Here is a 16,368-nt window from a genome sequence, read left to right on the forward strand (position 1 = left end):
AATAATTACAGGATTGGAAAATGTTTTGATAGGTTGCAACACACCTCAGGGTTTAGAGGATGTCAAATGGTACAACCTGCTACCGGTTCAAAACAGCTTTCAGATACAATGCACATTGCTTGTTCTTGAATCTCAAAGAGCTGAGTGATCAGCTTGCAATTCATGTGCCCCCAGTCAGACACATTTCTGGACGTGGGGTTGGGCATGTAAACCCACCCTACCACCTTCCCACCCACCACTGAGCATGCCACCATTATCCAGAGGGTGGAGCTCATTAAAATTCTCAGCCTGCCTGCCATATTTAAATAGATGAACAAGTGTGAATTGCACTCATTAACAATAATAATATGGTTCGCAGAGGTAATTGGGTGGAAGAGGAGAGGCTGTTTCTTCAGCAGATTTGTAGATCGGGGCAGCCCTTTCTTCCTATCCATCTGCTCCATTAAATTCACTATTCCCAATCACTCCATTCCCTCGCTATGCTGCCTGAACTCTTCCTGTCTAAGGACCTAGACATACCTGGTTCCCAAGGTCCATGGGCCTACTCGCTTTCTAAGCGGTGGCCATGAACACTTTCTTGGCACTGCTGGGACTACTGGATTTAGCAAATTGACTTTATTTCCATGGATGGGCAATCTGTCTGTCTCCAACTTCATTCCCGCCCCAACCCCAACCCCTATAATATTTGGTTGCAAATATTGAATTAGTACAGGATCTACTTACATATCTGCTTTCTGTGAACTGTTCTGAGGTTCTATATAGATCCAGATCTTTCACAAAGGTTAGAACCCAGAGTGGATATAATTCTCGGCCCAATTTATAACATGGGCTCTCAGATGGATGTAAGAGATCCCGTGGCACTATTCTGAAGAGCAAGTGGAGTTCTCTCCAGTATCCTGGCCAATATTCATCCCCCAACCAACATAACCAAAGCAAGTTATTTGTTGGCTCTTGTTGTGCGCAAATTGGCTGCATGGTTTTCTGCAACACAACAGTGATTACACTTCAAAAGCCACATCCTTGGCTGTAAAGTGCTTTGGGATATCCTGAGTCAGTGGCAGGTTTGATATAAAAGGATATTTTTCTTTGTAAAATCACAATGCATCCCATTTCTCTTACAATCTTGTAATCATTCTCCTTCTGTTGTAGGGTACTAGATACTGTCCAGTTGGGTTTAATGAAGTATTTATAGTCTTTAGTTGGCTGGCTGTATATATTTATTAACCACAAGAACTACGTCCATATATCCAGTAAAGTGTTCAAGCTAGGAGTTGTTTCCGTGCTTGCCTCAACACATGGCTCTGTCCAACACTAGACTGAAACCCAGATGTGTGTCATGCGTTGTCTTCCATCACTGTGTGGGCAGTACTGTACGGTACCCATATATGCCAGACCCTTATACTATACCTACCATGATCCAAAGCCAAGGTGCAATATGGAATGACAATGCTTTTGGAAATGGTGAATGCTAGCTGATGGAAAGTATAAACTCCAACAGCAGAATTCAGTGGAGAAAGCTCATAAAACCAGGTGAGAGAGTTAAAGGAGGTGAATGGAAGACGAAATCGAACATATAACAGGAAAAATGACAGATATCTGAAAGCACCTTCAACTACACAACAATCAAAGTTGGCGTTTAAATGAAAATCTTTTTCAATACAAGATACGGTTACAATTGGACATGGCTGAGTGCTTAAAACACAGAGTACCTCTTTTGCCCCCTGTGTTACAACATAGCCAACATTTAGAGTAACGGGTAACTGGACAGACTGCGTACAACAGCTGGGCAACGCAATATAGTTCGTTTTACATCCCCTCTCACTCCAAGATCTGGTGTCCCAATGCTGTAAGGGAGAGACAAGCTCATTCACTAGTATAGCTAGCAGTTCGGAGAAGTTGTTGAAGCAGAGGGTTGATAGGCTATGGATTACATTCGTAGAAATGGGAGCTGAAGTAGAACTAATAATAGTTTTTAAAAGGGCTATGGGTAATTATTGGAACATTCAAAATGGTGCCAGGGGAGAACAGTGGGGAAAAGTGTGAGAATAAGTGGAAGTTCTTTCATGGAGCTGGTGCAAACGATATGGGCCTCCTTGTGTGATTTAAGAATGCTACGACTGAGGCCTAGCACTTAAAGAACAATCCCAAAGTCCCACGGCTTCTTCACACTGAAAAGTGCCAGCAGTATTTATGTTTCTTTCTGTTTTTTCATTGCCTTTGAGGGGGCAGGGATTGGGCGTAGGGGCAGGCTATTCGATGAAGGAGGCGAGGAATGAAACGGCCAACAACTAGAAAGAACATTTATTACCAGAGGCACTTGGTGTCTTGTTAGACAACAGGGTTTAAATCTTTCAATCCAGTGGACAAGCAGAGGATTGCTGGAAAAAGAAGAGTCAGTTGTGTACAACACTGACAGTTGCGTAATGTGTGTGTTGGTTGCCAGCTGTAAATGCTATAACTCACATCGCCACTCCCAGCGACAAATTCCGTTCCTGTGGCACACACAATCGCTCACAATGTTGACAGCAGCAACACAACCTGTGTTGATCAACCCAGCGCTGGGGGCAGGAAAACAGCAGGGGTGGGGGGGGTGAAAATGGGGAAGGGAAGGGAGCTGTTCGCAGTCAGACATGGCAAAGCGTTAATGGTTTTCTCTTCTCTGCTGGGAGATTTCACAATCAGATCTAACAAAATACAATGGATAGTTTGCTTCTTCCGACATGAAAGTGCTGCTGGAAAGCATGACAAAAAAAAGCACAGCATCTCTTCACCCCCTTTCAAGTGAGGATCCACAGGAGAGAAGCCTTACATTGTGCCTGCTTGTATACCTCACTATAGGAGGGAAGGTGGGGGAGACAAAGTTACCAAAAGTACATTTTGGATACTGGGACATTGTAAGAGTGTTTTTTCATGTGCTGATATAAATTAAGACCCCATGAAGCACTGACCTATGAGGAAACAATAATTCCCTGTAGTTCAGTATTCCAGAGAATGCGCAATTATGACTCCAAGCTAATACAGGTTCCAGAGCTTGCCTTTTAAGCTGGTCTTGTATGTTGTTTCCTAGGGGGCTGCACAGATCGTTCTGAAATCTTATTAAGTGTTCACATTAAGAGTTCCATGTGTTTCATAGCACGTACATTCACCTTTCTAAACCAAAACTACTCTAAGAAGGCATGAGAAGAAGCCGTGAAGCAACGCAGCTATAAGAACGGAGTTGAGAGTGAACCCAGTTATAAATACAGAGCCATACGCTGAAAAAGAGAGTGGTCCTCCTATGATGTAGGGATTAAAAGGTAAAAGCAGAGTTCATCTGCTGGGCAAAGATTCCGAAATGTATAAACATGCCTGGGCACAATGGTGTGCTCATGGATAACAAAATACTGGAGCACAGATACATCCTTTAGTACAAGGCAATAACTGGCCTCTACATCACCTCGACAAGGCATTGATAAATTATACATACAATACAATCCTTTCAGTGCAAAAAAGGGGCCATTCAGCCCATCTAGTTTGCACCGACAATGTTCCCGCCCAGGCCCTATTCCCGTAAGCCCACATATCTACCCCACTAATCCCTCTATTCATCCCGGGACACTAGCGGGTAATTTAGCATTGCCATCAACTTAGCCTGCACATCTTTGGACTGTGGGAGGAAAACGGAACACCTGGAAGAAACCCATGCAGACACGGGGAGAACGTGCAAACTCCACAGACAGTGACCCAAGCTGGGAGTTGAACCCAGGTCCTTGGAGCTGTGAGGCAGCAGTGCTAACCACTGTGCCATCCCAATTTCTAAGAGACTAAAATCTAACAATGCATACGTAACCTTATGGATGTCGCTAAATCACTTGTCATTACACTAAATCCTGGAAATTGAGTGTAGCAAGGAAATGACTACCATTTGGCTCTTGGTAGTCTATTCACTTGAAGGATATTTACTAAAATGAAGGATGTTAACTAAAATGAAGGATGTTGCCCAGCATGTGTGCTCACATTCTTCCTGCTGGTTCAGTTTTTTACGGTATAAATATTGGAAGCACATAGAAAGATTTTAGACTCATTGGATTCACTCTAGCATCTCTGAAGAGAAAAGTAAAGTTGTTGTAGTGTAGCAATGATATCTAATTGGGATAGAGTTATCAAGATAGACTCTGTAGATCTTTGCTTGAGGATTTAATATAAATACTGCTTTAAATATTGATGGATATCTTAAATACATCTCTGTAATATTATTTAAATCTGGATTCCCTGATAAAAATAAAGATTATACTTTATTTTCCTAGATCTATCAATGCCTCAACCATCTTGTTATCAGAAGAGAAAGTGGGGCAGTAGGTTGTTATTCTCTAGTGTTTGGAAAAACGAAAAGGGAGTTCCATAAAATGTTTACAATGCTGATAGGGTTGGACAGACAGGATGCAGGGATGATGTCCAAAAATATGCAGGTTAGATGATTGATCATGCTAAATGGAGCCTGGTGTCAGGGGGATTAGCAGGATAAATAGCTGGGGTTACGAGAATAGGGCCTGGGTGGGATTGTGGTCAGTGCAGACTTGATGGGCCTGATGGCCTTCTTTTGCACAGTAGGGATTCCATGTTTCCTCTGGATGGGGAGGGACGTGGGGGAGATGCGGACAGTGAGGTCTAGAGTTAGGAGTCACAGTCTCAGAATATGGGGTAGGCAATTTTGGACTGAGATAAAGAAAAACTTCTTCACTCAAGAGGGTGGTAAACCTATGGCTGGGCAGGCCAAGTCACAATGTATTTAAGGAGGAAATGGAAAGATTTCTCAATTCTGCAGAGGATTAACCATGATCAGATTGCATGATGGAGCAGTTCAAAAAAGCCAAGTGACCTTCTCCTGCTCCTAGTTCAATGTAAATGTGAATTGCATGTTTGGCTCCTTAATAAACTTTTATACAACATAGAAAAATATATTGGCCGGGATTTCCCCATCCCCAAAAGGAACGGTGGATTTCCTAAGGTGGAGGTGGCCTGCCATTGCCACCTGGCAATCTGCACAGGGGATTGGCTTCAGTGGGGCCAGGAGGTCATGCTGGTGGAAAGGGCCAGAAATTTTCATACAGTTTTCCACATCCAATCTCAAAAATCCATCTCTTTGCACTCTTCAGTGCAGAGGCACGATGTAGAGATAAAAAAAATTCCTGGATCCTTATAATATCTGGATCTCAATAATCCAGCTAAAACTTTTTGAAAAGGCTTTCTGTAAGACAGCAATATTCTCAAGTGGTTCTTCTCCTTAATGAAGGGTTCGATCAGTTTGTTAGAGTCAGGTAAGCGTCTGTGAGGCCTGTCTTTCTCAACCTTAAGTTAAGAAAAAGTATCTGAAGAGAATGCCTAATTGGGCACAGCCCAAAAAAGGGTCTCGTATTTTAATCCACTTCAAAGCATTGTGGATGTGTGGGAATAGTTACAAAGGCTAAATTCTCATTGCTTGCTCAGATAACATTGCTTCCATTTGAGGAGTCCTTTCAAAATTATGGATTGAATTTTGCCTCAAAGTTATCACAGGAAACCAGATGACAGCATGCCGAGCTGTCAAAATGCATATCTCCCTGCGCTGGTTGCGCCATTGACAATGCAACGGCTCAAAGGCTTATTAGGAAGTAACTAAAAATCCGATTAAGTAGTCCTACAACTAGAATACGTTGTGAATCTGGGAAGGCCACCAGTCCAGTTTTGAAACGGGTGGTCCATTTTTTAAAGCGAGCTTTGCAGACACTTTGAAAAGGAAATTGAGAAGCAGGACCCCTCTACAACTCCTTTAAACAATAAATGAGAAGCTACTACAAGAAAACCTGCAGCTAATGAGCACCAGAGGCTGGCACATGACTGCAGTAAGAAGTCTGACAACACCAGGTTTAAGTCCAACCGATTTATTTGATAGTAAACTCACAAGCTTTCGAGGTTTACCTCTTCGTCAGGTAAAAGTCTGCTTTTGAAAATAAATGTCCATTTTAATCAATTCAGATAAATCTTTCCAAAGCTCTGCCCAGAGCACAAACCAAGAAAGAGAACGCCCCACATCATCTCAAAACGTCCAAAAGTGCCTTACAACTAACGAACAGGCTGACTATTATACCATGCCAACAAATCTTCCAGCATGTTAAATTACTGTATAAATATGCACAGATAGATTGTCAATATACCCATCTGTAAATGTCAAGAATAAATGCAAGGTACTATGGAAACTGGTGTTTGGAAAAAGAAAAAAAATCCTATCATTTGTGCCATGTCTTTCACAACCACTGGAAAACTCAAAATGCTTTACATTACACACAATTTACAGCCGATGAGGCACTTTTGAAATGTAGCCATCATTTTAATGCAGAAAAAGCAGCAGCCAGTTGTCACGCTGTAAACTCCCAAAAACAGCAATGTGACAATGACAAGATGATGGGTTTTTTGTGATGTTGATTTTAGGATGAATATTAGTCAAGCCTGCCCTGCTCTTCTTTAAGATAATGCCATAGAATTTTTTTTCTCCCCCATTCACCCGAGAGGGGGGCCTGGAGAAAGCTTCAACTGAAGGACTGCACCTCCGACACTGTAGCACTTCCTCAGCCTTGCACAAAGGTCTCAACCTAGGTATTTTGCTACTGTGAAGTGTGAGCATATCTTTCTGTCTCAGATGTGAGAGAATTATCAACTGAACCACAGTAAGGAAAGAAAAATGGTTGCATAATTATTGCTTTAGGAGCTCTGGACCAGTGATAGCAGAATGGCCATACACTTTAAACCGGGTACTTTGGAGATGATTTTGTACCCCATTCAGCGTCACCAAGAATGGTGTTGTGGACGCAAAATACTGTGAGAATCAGGAAACGAGTTTCTAACCAGCGTGGTTGCGATTCCTGATTTTTCCTGTCCCTCGCCGGTGACACAGCCAGTTTCCCTCACTTCAATACATTTCAATGAATTTATGAAGTACTAAAGGGCACACACACCACATGATTCCCCCTTCACTAAATTTTCAAACCTCAACGTTTACAACAGCTTTAAGATGGGAAGCAGTCACCAAGGTTTTACAATAGCCCCCTGGGAGAGATGGACTTGCCCAGATGGTGTCCTGGCACTGCCTCCAAAACAGGTTGGCATTGCCATGGGGGGGGTAAAAGGTTTCTGTGCCACACACTTCACAAAACTAATTTCTCAAATCAACACCACTGCCACAACCAATTCAACGGAAAGATAAAGACTTGGACAACCCAAACAGACTGTGATAGGACTTGCCATAGGTCAGCCAAAAATCCATTGACCTTCAGCAGGTCTGGAAAATCTCGGTAGTGGACTGGGCCAGTAAATCCTGAGCAACATACAACATGGCAGGAAAACACATCTTTCAGCAGCTGGAGTGAAGTTGACGTGTCTATCCTGTCCTCCACAACACCAAATTTTGTTTAAAAATTTAATTATCACTTTTGAAAAGGAAGACTTGCATTAATACAGAGCCAGGCATGACTGTATGGCATCCTAAAATGCTTCACAACCAGTAAGGTGGTGTAGGAAATACAGCAAACCAAATGCTTGCAGCTAGGTACCACAACCAGTGGGATAAATGAGCAGGTTGTCTCTTTTGTGGGCGTTGGTTGAAGGATAAACATTGGCTAGGAGAATAAGGAAGTGTCCCCTTGTTTTCCCTCAAATAGTGCCATGGAGTTTTATGCATCCCACACTCCCCTGCAGACAGGGGGGCTCAAGTTTAACACCGAACCTAAATAATGGCATCTCCAACAGAGTTGCACACCCTCAGTACTGCACAGGAATGCCAATCTAGAATAAGTGTTTCACCCTGTGAGTGAGACTTCAACCCATGCCCTTTCAGTCAGAGGCAAGATGGTTGAGGCACATCTGACTGCACAGTGCAACTGAAGACAACAGCAGCGTATGCTTGTAAAGGGTGTCTCTCAGGATCAGAAAATATCAAATGAAAATCTTTGCCTGTGTTGACTGATGCCTTGGAATTTTTTTTAAAAAAATCAGCCAAAACTATTGAATAAAATGATGATAGTTGCTTGTTGTTTCGATTGGCTCCATTTTCAAATCTTGACTCACCCTGAGGGCTGTCCCCAATTTTTCAGTTCTGTTTCAAGCTCCAGCAATTTATCCAGTAAGCAGTTACTCCCAAATGCAGAGTCTTTGAGTACACACTAATTGATCAGTGAGTACTCAACATTTCCAGATTACTCTCAGTGGAGCTACTCTTCAATTTGATCACCTCCTCCAACCAGCTTCAGAATGAGCCGGAACTACACAAGGGCAGCATTTGTGTTGGCCCACAAATTCCTTGGAGCTGCTTCCACTCCACTCCGGTAAAATTCCAAGAAATGCTCCAAGGAAACTCCACGCTGTCCCCTAGGAATGTCCTCAGCAGCTTTTCCAATCAATCATTCAGCGCAACTAGGGTGGAAGATGGTCAGAAACCATACAAAGTGGCTGGTGGATAGGGAAAGGAGAGAGAAAAGCCTCACCCTGCCACTAGTACACTAAACTATCATCATAAAAATGATGACTCTTGTAGCTGTCCCAAGAGGAGAGGATTTGGGTTTTTTTTAAAAAAATGAAGATTCTTTGTATTATGGAGGCTGAAGGGGGAGGGGCAGGGGTACACATTAAGATTTCAAACAGGCCTGTTTGGAGAATATATATTTTTTATGCTTTGTTTCTTCATTGTCAACGAGCTGCATAGTTACACTATGGGTGGGATTCACAAGACAACGTGTAAGACAATCCTGCCCAATGTGTATTATGACTATACTTCAAAAGCGCCTATTAATGAATTGCATTGAAGTCCATGCGGCATGCCGGCATGCAACAAAGAGTATTATACACGAGAATTCTTGCTGTTCCCTAGCATTTAAAACCGAGTAATAATAATAAAAAATGGAATGCTTGAGTAAATGGGAAGCGTGACATTAAACCCATCAAATGTTTCAATAGTTTCAACTCCACTGGAACCCCTGGGAGGTCCGCGAGATGGAATTTAGATTCTGTTTAGCCATTTGCACGCCACCTTTTTTCCCAGAATTTGTCTGACTCAGTGGGGTTGAGAAACACAACTATTGAGCTTCTATCATTCTGGGACTGTTTTACACACTGCCTCCTTCTCTCCATACTCAAAACAGAAGGTACAATGGCAACCAGAGACCTTAGAAAGGCACATCAGGGAGTCAGAAGCGCACATCAGGGAGCCATCTGACGAAAGATCTCAAAGAGGCAACTGCTTTATCACAGTTTACCAGAGTCATGGCAATCGTTACAGACCCAGGCAGCTCCTGTTTTTATTTTACTGTCAATTTTAGTTGCTGAAAACAGGAATAAGTGACAGTGGGAACTGTCAGGAATTAGAATTAAAACAAGACAGGGTCTGAAAAATGCTCTCTTTACTTTCCAAAGAGTTTGCTATTTTCAGGATAAATTGAAAACGCTTCTCCGTTCCTGGTTTTGAGAACGAACCGCATCGTAAAACGCGTGGCCTTTTCTGCAAAGCATTTGGCGAGAAAAAAACATGGGTTCATATTTCCAGATGCTTCACTGGAGTCAAAATTGTGCAAATGCTGCTCATCTATTTTATCCCTCCCTCATATGCAGGATTTCATGTCCATCGTTGTCTTGCATTATCTTTGAAAATGGAAATTCCAGCTTGTGTTTTGTGGACGGCTGCATTGCAGATCATCGGGCCTCAGGAACGACATGTTTGGGTAGATGTTCATTTGTCTCTACACTTGCTGATATTGGGAAACTGCACAGCTGTCAGCAATGATTTTCCACCCATTACTTTTAATGAGAACATTGTGTTGTAATGTTTAAATCAACAGCCTCATTAACATGCATATATTTCAAGTTGTTGAGTGTTTCAGATCTTTGTGTTGTGATTAAATTCGCCAGTGAGACAGCAGCATTAAGAACAGACCATTCAAACTCTCAGGCCCTCAAGACGGTGATTAAGGAACAAACCCTAGTGCGGAAATCTACCCTGAACTCCTCAAATTTAACATTTGCGTTGTGCTCAAATTCCTTCTTGTCCCTCCCTATCTCTGTAACCGCCTGTGAAACCAACATCCTCCCAACCCCACATTACTCTCCTACTGCCCGAGTCGATCTGCAAAACTGAGATTCCAGTGCATGTCCATCCGGCAGCAGCACAGGTCTCTCCTGTAGCACTGCGGAGTGCAGGCGCCGCTGGCCTCTGAGTGGCAAGACTTCCACTCCTGGGGTCTTGATTAGTCTTAGATTACTAATCAGTAATCTGTAAACTGTGCTTTATATGCTCTGTCTGAGGTCAGAACTCTCCATTCACCTGACGAAGGGACTAACCCTGAAAGCTAGTGAGTTTACTGTCAAATAAAATCAGTTGGACTTAAACCTGGTGCTGTCAGACTTTTTACTGTCTTGATTCAAAGGCAGGACCACAACTGTCCTCGCCACTTTCTGATTGGTTTTTGGTGGAGCGGGCCTTCCTGAAAAGAATGCTGGATGGAACTTTCTCAGAAAAATTCTAAGGGTTGAATGGTATTCTCCAATTTTTCAGCAATGATAGGTAATGGTAATTTATGCCGCTCTGTGACAGAGGCAGTAATGTGAATCTCATCTGTAGGGGGGAGGACTGGAGACTCAGCTTGCATGGAAACCAGTTGCTGAGCTCCAGGGGCACCATTGTGCAGGCACCCCAATCTCCCAGTATACTGCGTACACTGTATATACATAGTAGACTAAGAGATCTATCACCGCACCCCCCCACCATCCCGGGCACGATTTTGCTGGCAGAATGGGGCTGACAAGATCGCATGAGACAAGAAATCGAGCACAAACTCAATTTTTCACTTCTCGTCCTACCTTCCTGGCTTGCCACGTCAATCGAGTGGCATGGCGAGCTGGTAAGACCCTGCCCACAGTGTGAGTCTCTCACCTGTTCTCCAGCCGCTAGGCGAGACCTCATGCCTAACAAGTTTCCACCCAGAGTTTCACCTTTCCACTCTATAGCATTGGGTCATTTTAATAAGTCATAAGATGAATGGAATACCAAAAATGATTGTTCCCCCCACAGTCTATGCGGCTGAAGAAAATCCTTTTCTCTCCCCGTTTTTTTCCTGACACTGAAGCAGTTTCACTGCCACTCACGTACAAAGGTCCTTTACGCACTGGGTAAACTATTAACAGCAATCAAAAAGTAACAACAGGTGCATGAGGAGAACGATCCAGGAATGTACCATTGCTTCAAAACTTCCAACTTTTTTCTCAAGTAAATTGTGCAGTTCCTTGAGAAGCTCAGACTGTGAGATTGTCACCACTTGACTAAGAAAGGCCACAGCCATTAATGCCACATTCCCTTCACTCGTGGCGTGACTCGTAGTGAGAGTGACATGATGACTGAACGTGAAAGCAAGGCTACACATCCCACATCTGGAGAGCCACTTCAGTCAGTCAAAGGCAACAAAAACATAATGTTTGATTGACAAGCCAAACATTAATTTAAATGAGTGGTGGTTTTATATTTTGGCGACACCAAAGGCATGAGGTAAACTCAGGGAAGAATTCCTTAAAGCAAGCAGGAACTCTTTGGAGGGCAGCAATGCATGAGATTTGCTCATGGATTCCACATATATACAAATCCGTAGAAATACTGCACTTAATCTGCTCAGGCTCTGTTGAGTGCTCGTAACAAAGCAAACAAATAGATTGTTGATTTGCGAATAATACTTACTTGTGACAACAAACTAACTACAGAAGAGAAATGGCAAATTAAGGTTCAAATCTCAATAGTAACTGTAGAGGATTGGGGCTGCCTGTGCCATGTTTGGCACCGTGGTTATCACTGCTGCCTCACAGCGCCAGGGACCAGGGTTCAATCCTGGCCTCAGGTCACTGTCTGTGTGGACTTTCTCTCCATCTCTGCATAGGTTTCCTCCAGGTGTTCCAGTTTCCTCTCACGGTACGAAGATGTGTGGGTTGGGTTGATTGGCCATGCTAAATTGACTCTAGTATGGGGGGATTAACAGGATAAATGTATGGGTAACGGGAATAGGGCCTGGGTGGGGTTCTGGTTAGTGGGCCGAATGGCTTCCTTCTGCACTGCAAGAATTCTGTTCTATAATTTAGATTTTGCACAGGACTTCAAATTTCCTCCTGAGGACAATAGAGCTTTCAATGGTCTGTGAATTGTCCTACCATTGACGGGAGCGGGAAATTAACCCCAAGGGTAGTCTTGGCTTCAGTGGCCAGTCTTTAATAAGTTGGTTGATTGTAGTCTGCATATCAGTGATGACCACTGAAAAGCACAAATGAATATCGGTAGTTACACTGTCCCTTCACTGCCCATGTTTCTAACTGGGTGAATGGCAGACTTATTCACATGTATGAGTTGTGGACTATTCACTCACGCAGCCTCCAGTTGCTCCTGATGCTTTCATTAACTGAAAGCTGTTGACAATGTCATCCTTTCTTGCATTCTCCCCCCACTGCCACATTAAAAGAAAAAGGTGCACCATTGATGCACCACTTCCGACTTGAAAGCGTGAGGATCAATGGTTCATGATCATCTTTCATTGGATTTCTGCTTCTGGAAAAGCACTCGGGAGCAGGGATGCCTCAGTGAGGTGACCCAACGCATATCTTCCAAAATTGCCCTCGAGCCTAGGACAATGCAGCCCACATGCTCAGGGAGATGACAGCATTAAGGCACTACTCAAACTTTCTCAGACTCAAGCACAGGTTGAAAATAAGGCTACAAACACCCCAATCCAAATCCTCCAGCCCAAATTGGCTGAGAGTCACACTCTCTTTACAGGTAAATAAGACAGAATCAAAATAATAAGCTGGTCAACTTCCTAGCTTATTCCTTTCCTTGACTGAGTATTGGAATTTGTCAATCTGCAGTGGTCTCGGTTTGTAAGGAGGAAGAGTGCAGAAGGAGGCCACTTGGTCCATTGAATCTGCATCAAATCTCTGACAGATCATTCTACTCGGGTGCTATCCCTATAACCATACATACTTACCATACAAATCCCTCTAACCTACACTAAGGGGCAATTTAGCATGGCCAATCCACCTGACCTGCACACCTTTGGACTGTGGGAGGAAACCGGAGCAGCCGGAGAAAACCCATGCAGACACGGGGAGAACGTGCAAACTCCAAGCAGACAGTAATCCGGGGCCAGAACTGAACCTAGTTCCTTGGCACTGAGGGGCAGCAGTGCTAACCACTGTGCCACCATGCCGCCCACCACGTCATTCATAAGGCCTTTTGGGAAAACGATGGCTAATAGGCTTACGCCAACAACAACTTGCATTCACATAGCACCCCGGATGCAGTAAAGCATCCCAAGGTGTTAAATAGGAGCGTAACCAGACAAATCCTGAGTTTGCACTGAGCCTTGAACAACAAACCAGGTTCTGTTAAAGCTATCAGGAGATCAACAATGCTGCAGGCAACATTCAGTTCTTTATGTTATGCAAATTATCAGCTGCTGATGCTCATCCTCTACACATTATTTCTGCAGGGCAGCACCATCTCTCAGGTTATGGATGCTCGGGGGGATTACTTAGTGGACAGACAGTGGGATTACACTGGCCTCAGGTACCCACAGATGTTTATACATGACATTCTACAGCCAGCTGTATTTTATCCCTTGTCTGACAGAGGTGATGCACATTTGGGAATGGAGCGGGAGGGAGCAAATGCTTGGACTGGCTGTTGGATGATAGTAAAGGAAACACCCACAGCAATATTTAAAACCATCAGTTATCCCAGAGGCTTTCTTTTCTCTCTGCCTGTTTCTCCAGTCTTTCATGAAAAGGTTTGAATGTGTTTATCACGTACACATTGTTAATGCCCTTGCTAAAATAAGGGGAATGGCAATTTCAAGTCAGTAAATCAATTGAGTATTGGCTGATTAATATTGACCGTGGTCTTTCTGTCCATTGTTTTTAAGTGTCTGAATTATCACAGATGAGTTGATGGTTCTCCATTAGCAGTTGGTCAGTATAAATGGTTCTTATTGGACGTATAAAACCCATGGCCATATTCTGGGAGATTACACTTATCAAAAAGCTGCTCAAATGTACTGCAGCCAGGCTTACTTTAGGAAATTAGAGGACCTTGCCGGTACAAGTTTCAGAATCTCGCCCTCTTCAGTGAGAAGGGCGGCACGGTGGCACAGTGGTTAGCGCTGCTGTCTCATAGCGCTACGGACCCAGGTTCAATTCTGCCCTCCGGTCAGTGTGTGGAGTTTCCACAATCGCCCCATGTCTGCATGGGTTTCCTCCGGGTGCTCCGATTTCCTCCCACAGTCCAAAGATGTGCAGATTAAGTGGATTGACCGTGACAAATTGACACTTAGTGTCCAAAGATGTGTAAGTTTAGGGGGACTAGTGGGGCAAATATGTGGGATTACAGGAATAGGGCCTGGGTAAGATGGTCTATCAGAGAGAATTGGTGCATTCAATGGGCTGAATGGTCTCCTTCTGCAATGTAGAGATTCTATTAAGGCTTCTGGTCAATTGTCAGTCACAGAAAAATGTGTTCCCATATCACTTTTTCAACCTGGACAGATTGGCATACATCCTGAGACACTTCCTGACCATGACATAAATATTTGGAAAGGAAATGTTCACAGGGTTACTATAACAATGCACTTTCAGAGACTTCATTAGTGAACAAAAAGGAATTTGTTTAGTGATGTTCAAGAGCAGCATTATGTTGCAATGAGTTCTGAAAACACTTGTGCCTAAAAGAACTCCTCCCCGCTGAGGTGATTCCCTACTCTTAGTCCTCATTGGTTACCCATGCCAGGTGATCCTTATTCCGTTGTGTAGTCCTGAAGGTACAGTCACCACAGTTATGGAGAAAAAATAAGGAATAGGGCTAACTGGATAACTAATTCAAAGACCTAGCAGAGACACAATAGGCCAAATGATCTCCTGCTGGATTCCATGATTATTGAACAGCAGAGCAGGCTGAATATAGGATTCAAGTCCCTTCAAAAGGAGAATTTTCACTTCTGATCTTCCATTCGAATTATAGAATCACAGAATCCCTACAGTGCAGGAGGCCATTCAGCCCATCGAGTCTGCACCAACAATAATCCCACCCAGGGTCCATCCCCGTAACCCTGCGTATTTACCCTGCTAATCCTCTGACACTAAGGGGCAATTTATCATGGCCAATCAATCTAACCTGCACACCTTTGGAGAGTGGGAGGAAACTGGAGCGCCCAGAGGAAATGTACACAGACTCAGGGAGAATGTACAAACTCCGCACAGACGGTGACCTGAGGCTGGAATTGAACCTCGGTCCCTGGCGCTGAGAGGCAGCAGTGCTAACCACTGTGCCACCGTGCTGCCCTAAATGTCCTCTTAACTTCGTTCCTGACTTCACTGACTCATTCCCAACTTAGTTGCCGACTTCACTGCACAGAGTGTGGGCAACGTCACCACGGACAAACACAATCCAGGGGTATCTCCTAAGTGTTTTTGCTTTGTAACTAAGTATCAGCTGCTGTGTAAATGTTGCAGACTAACTGGATTAGATGTGCTTGTCATTCTGCAGACATGAAGCAGAAATCAGACTGCTTCAAAATAGGAGCAAAATGCATTATAGAAGGATTAACCACACCAGGAATCACCTCCCAAGAGTAATGTGGTTTCTAAGGACCCAGGCATCAATAGAGTCACTCCTCATGTGGCAAAAGCTGGACGTTTGAAAGGACAGCGTTAAACTTACCTTTTTGACTTTGTGAAGGTCCTGTTCTTTGTGTACCGCGTCTAAGTCAGTCACACCTCGGCTGAAATCAGCCTCCGTACCATCATGTAGAGGCGGATCAATAGCGTCTATATCAGTCTCTTCTGAAACCTCTTTCTCTGCGTCAGTGAGCTGTTGAACTGTCGCCGACCACAAACAAACACAAAGGATTAATCAGTATGAGACACTGGGAGATGCAGAAACACCCAGCAAAAATAGAAACGATTTAGAACGAGCCAACTTTGTATGTTTCAAGATGAGTGTTGACCTGACTTAAGTAGAAACATAGGGCTAGAAACTCGGTCTCACTGTGTCCACTCTACCATTCAATCCGCTCATCTCCATCTTAGCAGCGTACAATGGGTTCAAGACCAATTTTGGAGACTAAGGTCTCACGCCCAATAGAGGGATGGAAGACTTTGACCCGATATTGGGACAGGTGATTATTTCAGGGCTCACTTAGACGCTTGAAACAGATGCGAAACCCCTGACTGGTATGAATAAAGGGTTTAACAGCCTTTCTGGGAACCCTCACTCTAGCCGATGTTGCAGACAGGAGCAGGGGCCAAAGGATTCCCCACAGGTAGCTGCTGGCCTCACTTCTG

The 16,368-nt window shown here is 43.7% G+C and overlaps 1 protein-coding gene across 5 annotated transcripts in view; it reads right to left on the reverse strand.

The window, feature by feature from the left end:
• Positions 1-16,368, reverse strand: part of nos1apa (nitric oxide synthase 1 (neuronal) adaptor protein a) — a 372,151-nt gene that overhangs the window by 92,571 nt on the left and 263,212 nt on the right. For all 5 annotated transcript variants that reach the window (XM_080195868.1, XM_080195866.1, XM_080195870.1 and 2 more), the window contains one exon: positions 15,746-15,903. In XM_080195868.1, coding sequence (XP_080051994.1) covers positions 15,746-15,903 — 158 coding nt within the window. The remainder of the gene's footprint in view (positions 1-15,745; positions 15,904-16,368) is intronic.

Source organism: Carcharhinus amblyrhynchos, chromosome 9, assembly GCF_965287045.1.
Source record: "Carcharhinus amblyrhynchos chromosome 9, sCarAmb.v2.hapA, whole genome shotgun sequence".
Taxonomy (NCBI): Eukaryota; Metazoa; Chordata; class Chondrichthyes; order Carcharhiniformes; family Carcharhinidae; genus Carcharhinus; species Carcharhinus amblyrhynchos.